Raw genomic sequence first — 21,171 nt, 5'->3', positions numbered from 1 at the left:
CCAAACTAATCCATCACTACTGTGATGGGAGGGAAAGAGAAAGCAGAGAACAGACCAGATTCCATATTACTACCATAGTACACTTAATAATTTATATTGAACTTTCCAATTTCAAAGGAACCGTGCTGAAATACTGTAACACTACATATGGAAATGTTCTTTCTAGGAAAAGGTTTGCCCTTTCTGTCCCTTTTAAATTGTTCCGTATTAAGATGTCATGAATTCATACCATAAAAAAACCCCAATGGTCTCACACTTTTTCCAATTGTAGATGAAAAATATTTAGTAAAGCTGTTTTTCTACTAAATGTAATAGTAAAGCTCCCTCTGCTGGAAATTTCAGTGCAAGAAAGCAACACCTTCTCGGGATCTTTAAAAAGTAAATCAAGAAGTAAGAATTTTTCTGTGACATTTAGACTTTCTGGATAAGAATCAAGAAACTACTCCTGAAAGACAGGAGCTTTCTCTAAGTGAACTAAAGTCTCATCTCAGCCATATTAACAGCATCCAGAAGAGAAAGAACACAAGTCCTATCTCGGCCTTGAGGAAGGAACTGCTGCCTCCGTAGCAGCAACCCATGAGAAGGCCCCGTGAAGGATGAAGAGAAATGGTTTCAGAGCTTGCACAGAAGCCAATGGCTTCACTGTTCCAAGTGGCCTCCAGCAGCTGAGTGCTGGGACTGCTTCTCCTTTACTTCCTACATTTTCTTTTTTGGAAGAACAGGGATATTTCCCTGTAACTGTGTATCTTCCACCTTTGCAGGCACCTTCTGGAGTACATAACAGTTCTTTAATCTCCACGACCATTGTCACTATAAATAAAAGAGTCCTAGGCAAAAATCTATATAGCTTTCAGATTATTTTTTTTTTAACACATGCTATTTGCTGAAAGAACTGAGTGATCTCCAAGAGTGTTTTTAAGATTCATGCATTGCTTGCTATGTACTTAAGGCTATAGACAAAGTTAAAAATCCACAGAAGAAAAACAGAAACAGACAGGTATGCTTATATCTCTCCACATAGATTCATTTCCCTTGAACATTATTATTATTATTATTACTACTACTACTATTATGCCAATGGGCTATTCACTTTTACAATAGCTTTATTTTTAAATAGCTTATGCTGAAAAATGTCACTGTAAAAATCAGCTGTCGACACAATACTCAGTTTTACAAGAGCTAGTAACTGGATTTGGAGATTTCAGTATAAATAGTGTACAGACTTAAGAATGGTTTGAAAAATCTAGATAATCCTGTATGGTTTGAACAGTCAGTTCTGTCATGAAAAGGCAGAGCTTTTTCATCCTTTTCATTCTCTGTCAAAAGGGTATCTTGACTTTCTTTTCTTTTTAAAAGACCTTGAGACAGAAGAAGAAAAATCCAACATTTTACATACTAACGCACTAATGTGCTGTATTGTTATGTCAAACGATCTATTCTCGAAGGAGTACTTCACTTTTTCCTTTGAAGAGATATCTTTGCTTTCCCTCCCTTCAGAGAATAAAAGGAGGTAATATCTCCTTTTATAGAGAGGATTATTCCCAGAGGATCTGTCATCATCTGAAAAAATGGAAGATATTAAGGCCACTCCCAATCACCTGTTTCTTCTCCAATTTCCAAATTCACAAGTTATTGTTATTCTACTTTTTTAAAAGCTTTATTGAAAAAGTACGCAAATTGGGATTGCTGCTCTCTCATATTTCTTTTTAAAGTGATGATACCAACAGCTTTCATTTTCAGTAGGAAGCATTTGCAAACATTGTGGGTAGTGGATGCATTTTTTTTAGTCTCGGAGAGAAATCATCTGGGATGAGGATATGATCTTTTTGAACTGGCTGACAGACTGTCATGAAGTGAATAGGTTTGTGCTGCTACAGTGAGAGAAAGCTTTTGCATGACAGAATTTTTAAATGCGATTCTGTTTATTCTCTAGAACAACTGCAAATTTTAAAGGCAGAAGTAACAATGAGACTTGTAAAGAAGCTGGTTTCCAATACCATATTCAACATTTCTAAAACTTTGTATCTTTAAAATTTTTCTTCCAAATCATTGCTCTCAACAGTTTAATTTTTTGTTCTCTGGGAAAAACATTGAGTTTCCCATTTTGGAGTTTCAGAGAAAAAAAATCAATTATTTCAATATATACTTTCTACCACTTACTCTGATACTTGCTGGAGAGATTCCAAACAGTAGTTTGATTTAATAACCCAGATAACAGTGGTTCTTACCATACAAAATTGCCAATAGAATAGATAAGACAGTCATAAAAAAGAAATCAAATGAAGTGCTTTGGAACAGACTAATTATGTATGAGAGTCAGGAAGAAACTTGCCTCGTACTCAGTAAGATAACTGGATTATGCTTGCTTCTAATTTGATAAACCCTAAGTAGAACTGATGACAAGAAATGAGCCAAGATGTGCAACAGTTTCTCCATATGACATTTTCTCCTATCCTATTCCTATGTTAAATGAAATAGATGAAACAGGGGAATATACAATAGTCAGACACTCCTTATTTTTTAAGACTGAAATGACACACCCTGAAAAACTGGAAAGACCCCGAAAAGATGAAAACTGTATATATTGTGTTACTAAAGCCAAGCAGTACCCATTTTCACGGAAGATGATACATGAAATTCAGAATTTCTTCAAAATTGTATTACTTTCTTAATTTAGGAAAATGAGCTTAAAAGAGGTATAAATGTTTCTGCTCCTCTTTAAAGATATAACCCTCATCAGAATTCTCAATTTGTAGTCAGGCCACTTCATCTCAAGATGCAACTTCAGTACTGATTTCAAGTTAAGTTTCTAGTGCAAAGCCTATAATGCATGTATGCTACACTCACCTTTTAAACGATTACAGTGTCCAAATCTATCTCCTTTTCCAGTTTTTTCCCCAAATTTTGTTTTGAGTCAGAAAAATGTCTGTATGTCAACACTCTGGACAAAGTATCTTTCACTTGAGACAGTATTTCCGTTATCCTCTACGCTTTTGTTCGAAGTGTCTTAGGCAGACATTCATAGCTGTAGCCTATTTATTAATAGCTGAATCACATTGAAAAATATCTATCATCTGACCTTTCACTCTTATCACAACAACTATTAATCTTTAGGCAAATGTATTTTGTTGGAGGCTATTGTTTTCCCCTTCTCTTGACTCAACTGGATCTTCTGGCACTCAACATTTGGATAATCGACTGCCAGCTAAGCCAGCACTGAATTTCTTATTTGCCTTCTACAAAATCTATTTCCATAAGTAAGTAAATCTTACATATTAAGACACTGACTTACTATGGTGTTTTCTTCATTGTATTTGTTTTTTGGCATTTATATTTTTGCCTCTTTGTTCTAGCTCTTGTATAGATTTCACTATAATGCTGATGTCATCCAGGTCTACAACCTCCTACTAAATCTCCATAACAGTCATTTGTTATAATGAAATTTTATCACATGAAATACCATTAAAACAAAATATCTATTGGTTGGCTTCAGATTTATGGTTAAAAAAATAATCAACAATGATAATCAAATTCTTTCTGCAGAACTTCACTTTATAACCCATAAAATAATACTACGATTTATATATTTGCTGGCCCCAAATTTATGGTAATTTTTTTCCTAATAATGATAATCTGATTTCATGTAAAGAAATTTATTTTATGACATAGAATACTGCCAGGGCAAGACTGTATGTTGGTGGAAGAAGAGAGACAAAGGCATTGAAATGTAGACAAATATTTGCATTATTTCCTGGATTGGCTACTGTTATTTCCTCTTTATAGTTTTCCCAAAGGAGTTTTAACCTCACCAGAATCTTGCAGCTTGACTCATCATTACTCATAACCTTTCCCAGCACATTACTTCCACCTTTACGCTCTCCGGTGGTTTACAGTACAATACCACATCATATTACTTACAATTTCAGCCAGATTTTCAATTTATATTTTAGAAATTTTGGTTACATAACCTTGAAGGCACTCCACCAGATTAACAAGAGATGGCTTTAGCATTTTCAAAATACAAATTTAAGGATTGATATCTATACATCCTACTTGTTTTTATAGTTTTTACATTTTGGTAGGAGATTAATTACAGGCATATTATACAGCTGTGGAATTCATTACAAGCCGAAGCTGGTATTTTTTTAAATCATCTGTGGGTAAAGTCCAGCTCCCCTTTCCTGCTTCTATACTACTATAGGTCAGGATAGAACTTGTGGAATTAAAGAGCAAGCAATGCTTTGCATATGTCTCTTTGAAAAGCTAATTTACCATTGGCACACAACTATTTAATAGTACAGTAATATACACCATATTTCATCTTCCAAGTACTATACATACAACCCTGTGAACTAATATGTAACAGTTGTATTTGCTGATTTTCCTATCTTGTACGATATGTTGAATGTCTGTATCTGTACTAGTTTTATATGTATGCTAAAGATTCTGCTCAAAGTCACAGGCAAATTCTGTATCACAACAAGAGATATTTAATCCATTTAGGCATCCAGTAGATTGTGCATCTCAATTAAGTGACTTCCTAAATCCCTTCCTAAATATCCCGGGTCATTTAAATTTACTACAGAACGGAAGCTTTTCTCTAAAATTTCCCCCCTCACACCACTACCACTTTCAAGCTCCTTAGAGGAAAGAAACATCAATCATCCGTGTTGCACTAGGAGCTACTGGCTTGTCACAATTCCAGTAAGAAAGGCACTCAGACTCTGTTAAGTATCTCTTAAAATGCTATTTATTGGAGCTAAGGCTATAAAGAAAAAGAAGATAGTATCAATAATCTCATATCTCTTCAGATGCTGGGAATCCCAAGCTATGTGGAATTGAACAGGCCTCCAGCCAGGATCATGCTACGCAGATCCCATCCATGTAAGGTTTCCCCATTTTGGTCATTTGAGCCCTTAAAGGATTTTCTTACAAGCAAAACAACTATTCAGCATTTATACTGTCAAATAAAAAGGACATTCACATGGGAACTTGCTGCTGAAGTTTTAGATAAAGGCAAGGACACGCAGGTGGTGTAACCACTGGTACCAAGCAGGAGCTGCCTGTGAGCTCCCGTTACGATTAGCTGGCAAAGTTTATCCTGCAGCGAAGCGATGTGTGCAGCACAGCCCTGAACGTCAAACGATATGCACAGCATGGCACAGCACAGCACAGGCCTGCACTTAGGTTAACTGTTATGAGGATTTCTACCTCCTTAATGTACAGTGGTCCTCCAGTTAGGATCACTACAGCATCTTACATTTCAGTGGGATGTAAATTCTTTAAAGTAAATTGATTTTACTGATTACATTATAGGGCTGTAAAAAGAAGCGAGTTAAATCGCATACCTGTCAGCACCACTGTGTGCTCTCCACCACAAGCAACCTTATTAACCTTTTCCATAATTCCCAGTACAGGCTGTGGGACTCTATTGTTCTTCAGCTGTTCAGGCAGTAATCCCAGTTTCCCATTCTCAGGTTCTCCAAAAGTATAGAGCTCACCATCGCCTGTGAAAATACAGAACAGAGCAGGATTTCCAGCATGCACTCAGAAACAAGGATGGGTTTTCGAGACTGCTGCAGACACAAACCAGTAAGATAGAAAAGTGTATGAACATTACAGGATAATTGAACATATTTGTATAATGTCCAAATAGCTGTGCAAAGCAGTCTGCTTTGATGGGACAAGAAGGGGCTAAATTTTAGCCCCCTCCAAGATGAGAACTGCAATATTTAGCCCACAAGGAATCTAGCCAAGGGAAAAACAAAACCATATACATCCTGCTTCTGAGAGGTTATAATTCCCTCTGTAATCAGTATTTATGCCAACCGAAGGTGTTTGTAAGAATCTCAATTAAAATAGAAAATCGTTTTGCATGGAATTTTGATAGAAAATCCACACTTTCTTCCTGTAAGATACAGCGAAGAAAAGAAAAAAGCAGAGTAAATGACATGAAACTGTGTGTGGTCTGGATAGCAAGAAAAGAGCTATATTCAACAACAGAAATACATCAGTGGTTCCATAGCAATAACTCCACCAGAATTAAGTTCAAAAAAATACTGAGAGGTCTTTACAGATCTCTTCCTGTAACTTCTTTCTGATTTGCTACATAATCATACAAGAAGACCCTGTCATTCACCCAGACTTTTTAAGAATCCAGTTCAAAAACTGTTCAATCCCAAATTTGGGTAATTCATTGTATTTACAAGTTTCCTTTGTTTTATCTTTTCCAATCACTCCTTTTGCTTTTTCACCGCTATGTAAGTCTGAATTACCATCCAAGACAGCATTCTATATATCCTTCTACCACAGTTAAAACAGAACATGTAAAATGTACTTTCCATTGCTATATTTACAAATTATCCACATTTATCTACATCTTTTACATTTATCTACACTTTACAATTAACTACATCTTTTTTTTTACAATTTATCTACATTTACATTTCTGATTTTCTGTGGCCTCCAACTATTCTAACAAGTCAGAGTGAGGTTTAGGTAGAAAACATTTCCTTACTGCCAGGAAAGCTTCAAGTTAATAGCTGAGCGTTCTCCACTCCTGAAAAAGACTATCATCTGTGGAATAGTGTCCTCATGGCAAACTGTGGCCCACGATCTGAATTTGGAATTACTTGCCAAAAAAATCATCATACACTACTATGGAAGAAAAAGTTTGGGTTTTAATCCCAGTTGGATATAACGAAGCACAAGGATAAAAAAACTCTCACATGGAGCTAGTCCAAGATAAAGAAATGTTTAAACTAGTGTAGGAGCTGCCTGCTAAATGAAATCTGAAGAGATAGCTACAGTTATATAATCAACATAATAACAAACCCCAGACGTATACTCCATTATTAAAGCTCAGTCATCGGAAGCACCCATCTGCAATATTTTTGGAAACATTCAGATTTGTACTTCAGTACAAAATGTACTTTTACTTTCAGAGGGATACATTTCGTGTTCACAAATTTACTTTTACAGCATTTAGAGGCATTACTACTGCATGATGCACAAGTATCTGAGAGATTCTTATTGAAAAGCTATGAATTCCTTGCCGACGTGAAAGTTGGGTTAACCTCAGAAACGCTGGTCTTTCCCCACAGACAATGAAAACAGATGAGCTCAAAGAAAGTTTCAAAGCTGAAGCCTTGTTTAGGTGTTCAGAACTGAGCATTGGAGAAGTCCATCCCTCTCTCCACTGAACATAGGCAGAGCATAAGAAAACAAGCTTATTACTAGTCTTCTGTTAGCCTTTGTGAATATTCCCCCATTTGCATAGCTGCTACATTTGTTGCTTTTTCCTTGCGCTTTGTCAGCCACAACTTAAAATTTGGGAATTTAAGGACACTGGCAATGACCAAAAAAATAAGCCTACGCAGAAATAGGAAATACGGAAGAGCTAAAAGTAAATCTATGAATAAAAATGTGAAGTAGAAAAAATGAAGCTACATGTGCATTCTGAAAAGCAAATGAGGTTAGTCAAATTATCAAAACCAAGTTAATAAAAATTGAAGGATGTGATTCAAAATGAACTGAAGTTTATTAAAACTTGGGCATACCAAGCCAAGACAGGAAAGGAATTTTATCTTTTTGAATTTTTAATTGTGATTATGAGAAAGTCAAAACTGGTGTCAGTGAGAAATGTGTCATTTTTCTTGCATCTTCCTGAGCTTTACTCTGGCAATACACTCATTTAAAATTTCCTTTTGCATGAATAAAAACTGAGCAAGAATTTCAGGTTGCAAAACCACATCTTCATTTTGTGTAACTATGGGACAACTAGTTAGTAATACATTTTCATTCAACTCATCTGGTAAATCCAATAGATAAACTAGATTCAAAATGTTTTTCCTGGAAAACTCTTTTGCCAGCAATATATATTTTTTTTGCCAGCGATATATATTTTTTTTCCTTTGTGGCACTTGGCTCTTGATTACTTTGTACTAAAGAGTGACTACAGCAGTGCCAGGACCCTCCATCAGAAGGGCTTTGATTCATTCTGAAAACCCTTAAACTACTATGTCTTTTAATAAAGCAGTGCTTCTCCTCCCATCCTCTCAGAGGAAGTAATTCTGGAGCAGTCATGCTGATCTGTGATGTATGTTACCTTTGGTATCGACAGTCCACAATAAGCAAAAAGAAAAGGTCTAAATTATGATCTATGTTCTTCAAAGGAAGCCTGAGGATAGGTTTTCAATGAATTTTAACTATAGGGAGAATCTGAAGTATGTCTCTTATTTTACGGTAAAGTTCATTCAGGACAAAAAAAAAAAAAAGAGGTTATGCATTTTTTAAGATACCTCAGCTTCAAATTAATTTAAATAAATTTATCAATTAACTTAAAAATTCTGAAAAAAATGTATGACATAGTCAAAGAGCAAAAACTGTAAAAAGGACTTTTTTTCATAAAAGCTGAATTCCTGCTTTAAATGGAAAATGGGTCCTAAGCCTCAACATAAAGTTGCAACCCAGCACTTCCACCAAAGATTTAGAACCTAACTTTGATGGCACAATATTTATTTGTAAAGCTTACAAGACCTAAGAAATTTAGCCTCTGCCTTAGTCAAAGAAACGCCAGAATATTTTATAAGGTTTCAATATATTCCAAGATCACTTCTGCCTCTCACAATGGCACAGATTCTTCAAGTACCATGCTCCTGGGCCACTAAGGCTAGCAACTGGACTTACCCTCTTTACTGAATGGTCTAACTGCACAGAGGAGCCATCAGGGAATGACAATAATACAATCTCACTCAATGTCAATCTTCCTGCAGGGTTTCACAGGGCTCAGGCTATTAAGAGTAGCCACCCACAATCTACATTCTCTTGTGGCTGACAAAGTGCAAGGAAAGTTGCAAGACAATGAAATAGGATAGCAACTGTATTTCCCAACTATCGTCATCAGAGGTGTAACCCCATCCTCCCAGCTGTCCTTATTTTTTCTATCATTCTGACATTTTCTTTCCTGCACACACAAATTACACCAATAATATTATAACACTTCATTTACCTGCATGTATCTATGCAGAAATACCTTTGCTGCATTTTTCTACACTTCTAAGAAGTCATTTCAATCTGTCTGTGTTTTTTAAGAAACAGCAAATGATCTCAGCTGCAGAAAAGTATATTTCATTTCATTTCTAAATTATGGATTATGTTTAGGCTTCTCTTCAGTTTGATTTTCTGTTTTAATTCTGATCTTTATTCTTACACCTATGTGCAGAAATACTCTGAACAGGCTGATACTTTGCAGTTATTTGCAGCAGCATCAATTTTCTATTCTAAAACAGTAGCCCAATGAACAACAAAAAAATCAACTCCAATGTGAGGCTTTCTGTAACCAAAACATTCCATTGACAAAAAGAGATTTTATTAGGGATTCTAAGTGAAAAGAAACAAAAAAACCCAACAACAAAAAGAACCCTGTATTTTTTGGAAGAAACAAGCTGATAAACCCCCAAAAGCACTTGGGAGTTAACTACTTACGCAGCTCTCTTTGAAGAGACCAGCCCTTCTTTTTAAACACTACTGCACTGCAAATATTAATCCAATCACAATCTAATTAATAGGATTAGAGATTCAAATGGCCAAGCTTCCACTGACTTCCCAAACTAATCAAGTTTATTACATTTTTTCAACTTAATAATCCACCTAACAAAGATAAACCCATTTATCAAAGCAATTTTTGAATACATTACACATCCCTTTAAGGCAAATAGTAGGCTAAAAACTATGAAGAATAGCTATCAAGCACAAAAAGAATCCAGTCAAACCCAGGTAAATTGTGAGTACAGTATGTGTGCAGTACATCTGCATTTTAAGGACATTCTGTTCACAACGGAACCTGGTTGTTTCATTTTCTCATCTCATAAGAGTCACATTCTCATGTGTTGAACTTTCCCTACTGTGGCACATTTTCTGAATCACTAAACTTTAGGTCACAGGAGCATGTCAAGGAAATGGGCAAGTGAGTGGAAAACTATCTTTGCCCCTCAAAGGCAAATCCACATACTGCAGATGAGAGAAGATATGAGATCTGGCTGGTGGCAAATGGGGGCAGCAGACAAAAGAATCGGATCACTCTATGATCCCTTATAATAAATGAAGAAAAAAAAAAGAAGCATTTATTCAAGACCAAATTGGTTGAAACCACCTCAAATGTTGAAATTCTGAGCATAGAAGTGTTTGTCAAATGAATGATCTTTAAAACTGGTCCTTAAAAATAATGACAAAGTACATTAAAAAAGGGAATTCAAGGAACCCACAAAGCTCTCTATGAAAAGACATCTTCTCAGTGAGAATCTATCTTGACCTTTCTTATAGTAACAGTTCAGGCAAGGGAAACACCAGAAGAGGTCTAATATATTCAATTCCTTTCTGGCTCCACGAATGTAATTCTGCTTTAGACACAAGAGTACTGGTTAGATACACTGGCTTTTCCTGCTCTCCATCTCCTCCAGTGGACATGTGAGCTATATACGCTTGTCAAGCTTAATGCTTTCTGAAAAATTGTCCCCTCTTGACTGAGTGTGGTCAAAGACTAGTCAAGTAAAGATCTGTGTATGGACTCAAAATCTTTGCTACACTCCTTCAGCTCTTTCTTTCTCTGTTGCTTTGTTTGAGACATACCTCTAATATGGGGACCTAACGTCCTAAGTCTGCAAAAAGAAAGGAAAGGAAACAGATACTGGGAAAAAGTCCTAAAGAGGGCTGGAAACTATAAACTAAAAAATTATTGTCAGTGGAACTCTTTGAAGAATGCAAAGTGAGAGGAAAAGGGAGCAAACAATCATCTTTCAAACATGGAATAACCAGACCAGCTACCTATTTTGCATATGGAAATGAGCTATCCATTGCCTATGCTTGTGCCTAGTCTAAATTTCAGAAGTGTTTTTTATTAAAAATAATACAGGAGATACTATGTTCTTCTATTCTACAACTGCTTTTGGTGTCAGTGGGGCCCACGTGTACATGGCAGAATACAGGTGATTGATATGTTTAGTAGTTGAATTACCATCTGCAAAGAAGGCATTCTAAAAAGCAAAAGTTAGAAGGTGACAAATCACCCTTTTGGAGCTACTGGATTTGAGAAACTTCTAGGAGTGGAGGGAGGGTTGTAGAACTGAAGTATAAATTCAGATGATTGAATGCCGTGCAATTTCCATAAAACATGCTTTTATCTACTAAAGGTTTGCGTCAGGATTCCACTCTACTTTTCATTGACATTGCACTTGGTTTTATAGGAGTTAATCACCTTCAAGACAAACGCCTACTAAAATATCTTTTCTAAAACCAGCTGTTTCAAAGAAATAACAACTTTAGTTAAAAAAAAAAAAAAAGGTGGAATCCATACTTCACCACTTTTTTTTCTCAATAGTCTCTTATTAATGAACATCCTGCCCTGGAGAGGGCACTCTGTGACCACACTATGTATTCCAGTATCTTCATTAACCACCTTTTAGTTTTAACCCAGATATGCCTGTGATCTTAACGGTTTGCTTAACCAGTATACAGCTTCTGTCAAACATAAATATATTAAGAAAGGGAACCATATGGTGCCATGCTCATCAGTTCAGCCCAGCAACATGTATCAAATCCTACATCCTGCAATTATGTTTTATTATTAAAGACACTATATTAGTTGATGCTTTTTTATGTACAAGTCATGTTAAAAAAGTCAAAATGTAGTAATTCTATAGTATCCTAGTAACTGATAAGTTACAGGTGTTGAAAGTTTTCTGTTAACAGTGTTTCTCCCATTTCTTCCATAGTAACAGCAACCACAATCTAAAAAAGTTCCTCTGGTATACTTCATTGATGTTGAGGGAATTAATACAGATTATACACTCACCTGAATAGTTCAAATTTCACTTCTGGAAATATAGAACCACTTTCTCTTCCAGAAATTTCCTCCAAAAGTATGTATTAAAAATAACACTAATCACTCAAAATTCTAGTACACACGATAAAACCATACAATAAAAATACATGGAAAACTCCCTGTGCTAGGCAAACCTTTAAACATACTTCAAGGCATAATTCAATGACTAACTGGCAATTTGGGGGGAAAAAACCCTATCCCTGTAATATGAATATTCCAAATACTCCATAATTATCTAGTTTGCTGTGTTCTACCACCCCTCAGAGGCAGAATACTGAAGATGTGAACCACTGTTCTGATCCAGTCTAGCAAGTCCTACAGGCAAGTGTTTTCCATAAGTGAAAAAAGAATCCTAATAATACTAAAAGAGTCACCTTTTTTAAGCAAAATCTTTTAACAGCGTAGTGCCTTGAATTCCTTCCTAACTAGGCTGTAAGAGAAATACAGTATCTACATTTGTACTCAAACAGACTCAACTTGCAGAACTTCCAAATTCATAATTTAATGGCTAACTTCATCGCTAAAATAATGTGTGATCATGGTACACTTAGATTAAATGCATAAGCTTTGTTTTAAACACTGTCTGGATATACACTGACACTAGCACAACAGAAGATTGATTCAGTAAAAGTACCTGGATGTCCAACACTAAATTTCTATGGTAGTTAAAGTATCAGTCAAATAAAATTGTCAGCAAGGGCCCAAAGGAAAAGAACAAAAAAAAATTCCTCCTTTCACCACAGAAGAGGCCATCCGTGTGTCAGTAGTTTCAGCAAGACAGATTGAAGCCCACTTTGTGCAGGATTTGCAGATACTAAGGCTGAAAACTAAGATTTTCCATCTCACATCCAGGCCTGTTTAAACAGTAAGAGGTTCAACAACTCCCCATTTTCACAGCTGATAACCAGTTCATCTTATTAGTATTTTAAGAGGCTCCATTTCTCTTACCCAGCTGCTACCCTAATCCTTTTTTCTGACCCTGCTCCATTAAAAGTTTCCACTTCCTTAGAGGACCTGGCACACACTGTGCTCTCCTTGCTCTTAGATGCTTGTCCTCAACCCTTCTTCTAATGAGAGCTTTTCTCACATCCCACTGCAGTCTTGTCAGAGCTTCAGCTCTTGTCTCTAAGGCAGAAATACACACCTTCTTACTATATCCTTTAAGTAAGGATCTTTTTTTTTTTTTTTCCCCATTTATTTTGAGTTCAGGAAGCTGTAGACTTCCTAACAGGTGCTGAGCTCCTCATCAGTCAAAGGCACTTTGTTCATTTACTGTAATAAAGCATCTGTAATAAAAGTTGCACACTACCAGTATAACACCTAATTAGTATTTGTCCACCATAAGACATTCTCATTCTGTTAACAGCATATTCTCAGAGAGCTAAATATTGTATGTGGCAAAGTAACATTTATCAAGTAACCTGAGAAAAGTATCTGGTGGAATAGTTCCTGAGTACCCATTAAAAGCTTTACGATCAAAACTATTGATCCTTTGAAATCTTTAATTACTCTGAGGGGACTAAACTGTAAAGCTTAATAAAGTAAATCTATATGGCTGAGAGGAATTAATGGCTGCTCATATATAATACCATCAGTACTGACTGATAAATTCACCCATGTTGGCATTATTAAAAATGAGTGGCATCATCACTTTGGAAACCAACAGAGAGGTGGGAAGAGAGAGATGGAAAGCAACAGAGAGGTGGCTTGGTTCGGAGTTCAGACACCGACTCATTGTAGTGTGTGCTTCTCCTCATATTGTATGCTGCCTGTTTAACTGACTTCAAAACTTAAAATTTAAGACATGACATCAAACTTTGACAACAATCTTGCACTGCTAGCAAATGAGATTATTTTTTCCTCAAAACATAGTAAGTCTATTCAATATTTATATTTCTAGAGAAAATGAAGATGATTATTTGATCATCACAAAAAAATGAGTAATCTCAAGAAAAGTTGGATTATTGAAACCGTAATATTAATCCACAACATTTGTCATAACCTTCATGAAAATAAAGTGTGGCAAGATAGTAATTCTTTCTAATATACTTTTGCATAACAATGTGCAAATGCAGGAAGTTAACCGCAGTTTTTTTCTCACAGTATTGTTAATTCAACAATACTATACAATTATATAGTAGATTACATACAAGTTTCCCAAATAAATCAATTAGGACCACATTCTAGAGAACCTGTCTCTGGCAAAATCTCCCAATGCGACACAAAACTACACAGGTGACTTTCTGCCACGTGGCAGTTTTTAACAACTATGGCATATCTAGTTTCAAAAGTAATGAATGCCTCATTAGCTACCTCTACAAAGACAACAATTTGAGAACGACTGACTTGTCTCCACTAACCACTATTCCCATTCTCTTACCTGTTATCAAGGCAGAGTGATAATATCCACAGGATACAGAGGAAACAGGTTTTCCAACATCCACTTGACAAGGGACACTGACACAGGCTTCATCAGCCAAGCCAATCTGACCTTCCGAATTGTCACCCCACACAAAAAGCTGCCCATCCTCTAAAATGTAGACACAGATAGTTAACAGATTTAAAACCAAAACTAATAAAAAGTTAATCTACCCATTTAAGAGCATTTCATAAAGTCTGTGTATGATACTACTAAATGTCATGATCTCAGGGACATAAAATGGTATTTAGCACAAGGCGACAAAACAGTCTGAAGTAAGAGGGTATCCCTTACGCTTTTCAAAAGTGACACAGAATACTTAGTCATCAACTGATGTTAGACCATAAATAGCAACAGCAAAAGTACTATGTAAAAACATTCCTTCAAAAAGAGGAAGATTGAGCATATAAGACAATTCAGTTGCTAGAGGTCAGCATGAAAATATTATGGTGAATTTAAGGCATCTTCTCATTTCTAGGAGCAAGTCACCACTTTCTCGTTCTTCCAAACTTATTCTTTGTTCTGACTTTGGTACACATCCCACTTATTCGTGCCTTATCTTTCAGTTCTCTTCACAGGTGATTATATTGCCCAGCTTCATTTTGTTTTCCTTAAACTACCACAATAGCTGTTCCAGTTTTATTAAGACCAGCCTCTGTTGATACAAAGACTAATGGCAGCAGTAAAAAACAAAAAAAGGTAGCAAACAACATGAAAAATCTCTAGATCTTTCTAGAAGAGATGAAGTCTTCTCTCTGCATATTTCTTATTGGTGAGAAGTAAGTTGTGAATAAAAAAACGTACCATCTACAGTGCTACTGAGGTGCTGTTGGGAACTAAAATCATTCAAAGTTGACCTACAGATCTCAGGAGAATGTTAGCAATTGTCATAAAAAAATACAAACCAAACGAGCAGGCTAGCATCTCTTTCATATACTCTTATGCTCTCTGTCACATTCTGAAATGACAGCCTCAATAACTTATCCTAGACATGTACAGAAACAGCTGCTTTATATCAAAACTTGAGAAATTACATTATAGGGTAATAAAGGATCGCCCATCCAATGGCTGAAAGCATTATAACTGTGTGGACTTTCACATGTCGCAGTTGTATAATTTTGCCATCAGAGAAACAGGTCATCGGTTAGGCCTCTCAGAATTGGTAATGACAGAGCTGTGTAGCCTGTATCAGTAGACCAAAACAGTTGCAGTAAGAAGTTGAATTAGAGAAACTTAGTTTTTATAAGATTCATGTTTTGTAGCTGGCTTCCCTGGAAATGAACTGAAGATTTTTCCTATTTTGAGGATATTCATACTGCCTCTCCTTTGTAAGGATTCCTACTAAACTAGTACAGGTTGAGCTCCCATTGCAGGCCATCACTCATGGAAAAGGTCTACTTCCACAAAAATTGTAGGAAGTTAATGAGACTGTCATCCCTTACCAGATTGTGTTGAAATAGGTAATTGGCTATCAAAAAATGGGTTATGGTTAGTAGAGAAAGAAGACAGGGAGGCATAGAAAATACACCCACATATGCAGACAGAATGCTGGAAGAAACGTTTCCCTGGAATACCAGGCTGGACGGACATAAATAGATTTTATCAGCGGTTGCTCTTACCAGTTACTGCTGCTGAGGTGTATGATCCAGCTGCTAGCTGTTTGATCTTGTGCTGGTTGGTAAAAAAACTAATTAAATGAAATGTGGTCCTTTCCTCTGTGTCACCTAATCCCAACTGACCTTCACTGTTACCTCCAGCAGCATACACATTTCCTTTTTCTGCATACAGAAAAGCACATGTAATACACAGAATGAAGACATTCTCATCAGTTGTAAAAAGTCAGAGAAACTGGAGCAAGTAATTTAATTTTTGCTGGAAAAACATTACAGAAAAGTTGGGGTCTACTGCCCTGAAATATGCTCAAGTTGACATTAGCAGTTTCTGTTGTAGCTAGCAAGGAGGCTTCCCTGCACACGCTTCGATCAGAACTTCCTAAAGGCCTTACATGTACTTAGACTGACTGAGTTTCCCACCATTCTGGAGACTGATCTAAAAAGTAAATATAATTTGAAGTTCTGCAAGAGTTCTGCGAAAATGACTACTAGTAGCCCTGGCAGCCAGAAGCGGCTCCTTCCCCAAATAATGTATATTATAAGATAAACCAGGAGGAAAATGGTGAGTGATGTCACAGGCAAGAAATCTGAAGTTGGATTAGTACGTACATTAAAGAGATGCATAACGTGATAGTTTTGAGTACTGTGAATGAAATATATTTTTATTTAGGTTTTTATTAGAAATATTTTACTCATTTTAATATTTAAATCACTTTTGATTTAATTAAGTAAGTCTTTATTTTGTTTTAGAATCTTAAAATTGAAGTTAAGGTGATGATTGATATCTTCAACTTAAGAGAACTTTAAGATTTATATTTTTAATTTTAGTATGTTTCACATCTAAAGTGCTCATCTATGATGAAAAAGATAAGGCCCATTAATAACACAAATCCAGACACAAATGTGGTAAGCAACTGACGTACAATTTATAAATGGTCCTTGCTATATAAGTGGCCACAAATTATCTAGCCAGCGTGTACACTAAAAGTGACTAATATTTACCCTATGCAGTCTTGCATACTCAACTGTTATTAAAATGTTCTGCTTTATTCTAATAGTCTTATTTACAGTGCTCAGGGTCTCCACATATATAAACCTCCTAATAATCAAACAACTCTTTATAACATTACTGCAAGCTAAAGGATTGCAACCACAAAGATGGCTATTCCATTACATAAATTTTAGAAGCATGACAAGAATTTGCATCAATTCTCTGTATACTGTCTCTCTAAAATTTTATTTTTTAGTTTAAATTTACAGTTTATTTATTTATAGCTTAATAAAGCAACTTGTCATTGAAATAGCAAACTACTTTGTCTAACCAAAATGCAACAAAATTTGAAGACTTGAAAACATTCAGTTCTACTATATTTACTCAAATATATAACTTCACACTAATAAAGATAAATTACTTGTCAAAGGTAAATTTGAGTACAGATACATAAAAAATACTAATATACCCTTACAGGGCTTAAATGAAATATTGATAATTGTTAACCACACCTCAGACGCCAGCAAGAAATTTTTTCATCTGTCTATTGCTAGCAAACTCCTATATAACATTATTTTATAAATGCATTGGCTCAGAATAAATCAAACATTCAAAGAACTGGATATCAAAACCCCAAGCTTTAACAGTCCTATTTTTGTTTATTTTTCCTTCCTCAACACTCCTGGGGTTCCTAATGTAATTTTGCATGAAGGCAAAGGAAGAAATCTATCTTTAATATGTATATAATATAGGTTACATACCTGTGTAAACTAAAGTGTGGTTTCTTCCACAAACAGCAAGTTTTGTTTTTTCTGGTTTTAAAGCTATGAATTAAAGCCAAAGGGAGGGGGAAGAGTTACAAACAAGCTGATAGCTGGTTCAACAACAAAATGTTCTATGCTCTAAAGGGAGCTCTGATTTTTTTCATATTTTTACCAACAGAATGATCACAAGATTCATTGCCCATTTGAACCTAGCACATGACTTATTAAATCAGGATTCCCCCAAGACAAGAAAACAGATATAGACCTTAAAAACTTATAGCTGACACTCAGGTTAACTTGATGATGGCTACTTCATCCCAATGCCACATTCCCCAGAATTTACCATTTATGGGATATGCCTCAAATAATATAACAAGTTGCAGGACAAAATGCATGTTTAAAGCTGTCTTCAGTTTTCATTAACAGTACTATTCTTAACTCCCTCTTATGCTTTTCCCACCATCTTAAATCTTTAAAATCATACTGTTCATTTGTCTTATCATCCCTGTCTTCCTTTGTTATGCACAGCTACCTTTTTTGCTAGACTTTTGCTCTGCACTGCCCTCATTGATCACTAAACTCAATTGCTAAAGACAGTCCTATCTGGACTAGTGCCTAAAGTTTTTGCATATACCATCCTGTCTCAATTTCGGCTCAATTGCCACCCACCCACTGCATGTACTTCTCTGCAGTCTGGTCACTGTGAAAGACTGGGAATGTATGTGAGAGAAGTCAAGAGTTATTTTGGTGAGGAAGAGAGAATACAGAGGTGCCTTCTCTCCCATGGCAAGCGCACTCTATTTCAGAAACAGAGGAAAAAAATCTCACCGACTTTTCCATCCTCTCTCCAATTACGGATCATTGCGAACAATTTGTCCTCTCTCAGCCATATCCATGTGTCCTACATAATGCTCTTAAGCCAGCATTATTCTACATAACATATCTTTAATTGCTTTTCCACCGCACTAGCCCATGGCAAAGCCAACAACCACCATCCCTTTCACAAACCCCTTTTCAGTCCTTCCAAATCAACTTTCTTCAGCTCCATAACATTCAGATTAAAGTCCCTTCTACGTTCTACCAAGTCATCGAATAAATCTATCTACTTAAGCATGAACTGTCTCTGGTCTATCACACAGACACAAACATAAATTGTCCAAATTCAGGTTCCTGCCTATCCTGTCTGACACCCACCACTACCACCAGGCTGGAACCATAACACTTCCAATGTTGGCTTCTTCCTGCTGCTTTATATCCCAAAACTGCCTCCGACTTCAGAGATTATCTTAATCAGCCCTTCAGAAGTCTGTGCTCCCCAACCTTCCTCCCACTTAGGCTAATCGATTGTGTTTGATGAGCCATGCTATACTTACAACATTGCTGGCAATTTTTCATAACCAATTTCATTAGTCTCTAGTAAAGTCCCAGAAGATAATTTTCTCAGAAAACACGCAGCCACAACCATTTGGCCCCAAGCAGAAACTGAAATGTGTCCTTGCAACCCCATTCCCAAAGCCAAGTGAGGACTGAAAGCTAGTGAGAAAAGCTCCAGGACTTTCTCCTGCTGCCTACTGCCAAGAGAAGAAAGATACCCCTCTTGTGACTTTTTTCAATGGATGCCAGGTCTGGTTTGAATTGCTGTCATCTTTTCTTCGTCTTTTATCCTCCATTGCAATTTGACAGTAAAACCAAAACTTGACACCCAATCCATTTAAGCCAAGGTAAGAATCAACCTCTCACACGGCTGACAGAAGATGTGAACCTGAGGGTAGCTGCATTCTCCCTCTGAAGTGAAACAGAGAGGAGCAGATAAAGGACAGCAGAATAAACTAAATCAGGAAGAAAAGAGTTTGAATAAGCAGGATAATTTGTTTTTAACAATAAGCTAACAGATCGATCTGCTGGCAGAAAGGATGTGGATAAACATTTAATGGTGAAAAGAAATGTGTTAATGGGATAGATCTGACTTGACATAAGTAAGGGGAGAGGGAAAAAGTATTGACTTAGTTTTGTTTGACAAGATAAAACTGGCTAGGAAAGATCAAGAAGATAACAGTGCAATGAAAACATACTTTACAACACATGAAAGAATATCAGCATTTTATTTTACTGCTTCATAAAAATATATTAACATTTATGCCCGCTCAGGTACTTCTTATACTTGCTAAAAATGTAGCAGTACTTGTAGAAAGTTCCTGAGAGATTTTTTCATTTATAAAGTTGCTAAGACAAAAGTGATACAAAGGTTACACAATGCTGTTGGAACTCTGATTTCTAACACACAAACAACACTGCAGAGACCAAGCATCTGATTAATGTCTTTGCAGTCACAATGATGATGTGGTTTGTCAGAAAAGGCAAATATTACATAAAATGAGAGCCCTCAAAAAAGACAGGATTCTATATATCTTAAGTAATCTTCAGATGCAAAAGGACCCAGAATCTGGAACTGATGGAAAATCAATCAGGGATCCTTTTAAGCTACCTTTATGAGCTTGTGCAGTAATATGCTACACATGATGAGTAAAGAAGGCAGAATCATGTTATTTTGGAACTGCAACTTATAAAGTACCTTTTCACAAGGGTCTCCTTTCAAAAAGACAAGAAAAGAAAAATTAAACAAACCTTTAACACATGTTGGTTTGCTGACAGTGTTCTTTGATCCTAGTCCTAATTGGCCCCAGTTGTTACTGCCGAACATGTATAGTTTACCATTCCCTGAAAAAAAATGCACAGTCAGAATCCATACAAGTGTTTGAATACCTCATCCAAGACAAGATGGTCATTCACACACTACGCTATTTATTACTTCCTTTTTAATGTAAGATTTAAGATTAGGCAATTCAATACTTAAGCGTGAACAATAATTAATGTCCTTGTGATTCTGCAGTACAAAAGTAGTAATTGCATTGTTTAAGTAAGAAATCCCCATCCAGAAGGGACAAAAAGCAGTACAAACATCCTCTCCTTTAATTACAGCACAGATAAAGTGCTCTTCAGAAAATAAAATGTTGTACTCTTGGACAGATCCTGCAGTTCGGAAACCACAGTATCTATAGGCCTACTTATAAAATAACATCACATTCAGCTGAGCACTCACATCTTTTACCCCAAAACCAGGAGTGAATAACGCAGCTATATAATTAATACAAACACAAATTTGTAATATTTAGCTTATTTTATTTTTTTGGAGGGGCTATTTCTTTTACTGCTAAATACCTTCTCTTAAAATAATTTACAAATTTGCACTTCTATAGAACATAGTTTCTGATAAATTTTCAAATATGTTCACAAACTGTACTAATTTGTTACTCTGCATATAAAGAAGGAATGCATAAAACCACCATACAGTCAGGGAGTTTCGTAAACCTAAATGCAAGCATTAGATTACAAATCTTCAACAGAGCAATGCTAGAATTGTATTTCAGAAACCGGTATGACGTGTCATTGAACTTGCAGGTTTGACCATTACAAACAATGAACTGTTGTAATTCCAAATAACC

At 36.0% G+C, this 21,171-nt stretch overlaps 1 protein-coding gene across 1 annotated transcript in view; it reads right to left on the bottom strand.

The window, feature by feature from the left end:
• RPGR (retinitis pigmentosa GTPase regulator) overlaps positions 1-21,171 on the bottom strand; it is a 41,850-nt gene that overhangs the window by 11,261 nt on the left and 9,418 nt on the right. The window contains exons 3-7 of the mRNA XM_087758940.1: positions 20,294-20,386; positions 17,666-17,728; positions 15,920-16,078; positions 14,262-14,411; positions 5,349-5,507 (exon numbers count right to left, since the gene is read on the bottom strand). Of these exons, the coding sequence (XP_087615066.1) occupies positions 5,349-5,507; positions 14,262-14,411; positions 15,920-16,078; positions 17,666-17,728; positions 20,294-20,386 (624 nt within the window). The remainder of the gene's footprint in view (positions 1-5,348; positions 5,508-14,261; positions 14,412-15,919; positions 16,079-17,665; positions 17,729-20,293; positions 20,387-21,171) is intronic.

This window comes from Nipponia nippon, unplaced genomic scaffold (assembly GCF_047370975.1).
Source record: "Nipponia nippon isolate SJK-2023a ecotype South Korea unplaced genomic scaffold, ASM4737097v1 scaffold_2, whole genome shotgun sequence".
Lineage (NCBI taxonomy): Eukaryota > Metazoa > Chordata > Aves > Pelecaniformes > Threskiornithidae > Nipponia > Nipponia nippon.
The sequence above is the reverse complement of the archived record's forward strand: the minus strand, read 5'-3'. Positions and strand labels throughout refer to the sequence as shown.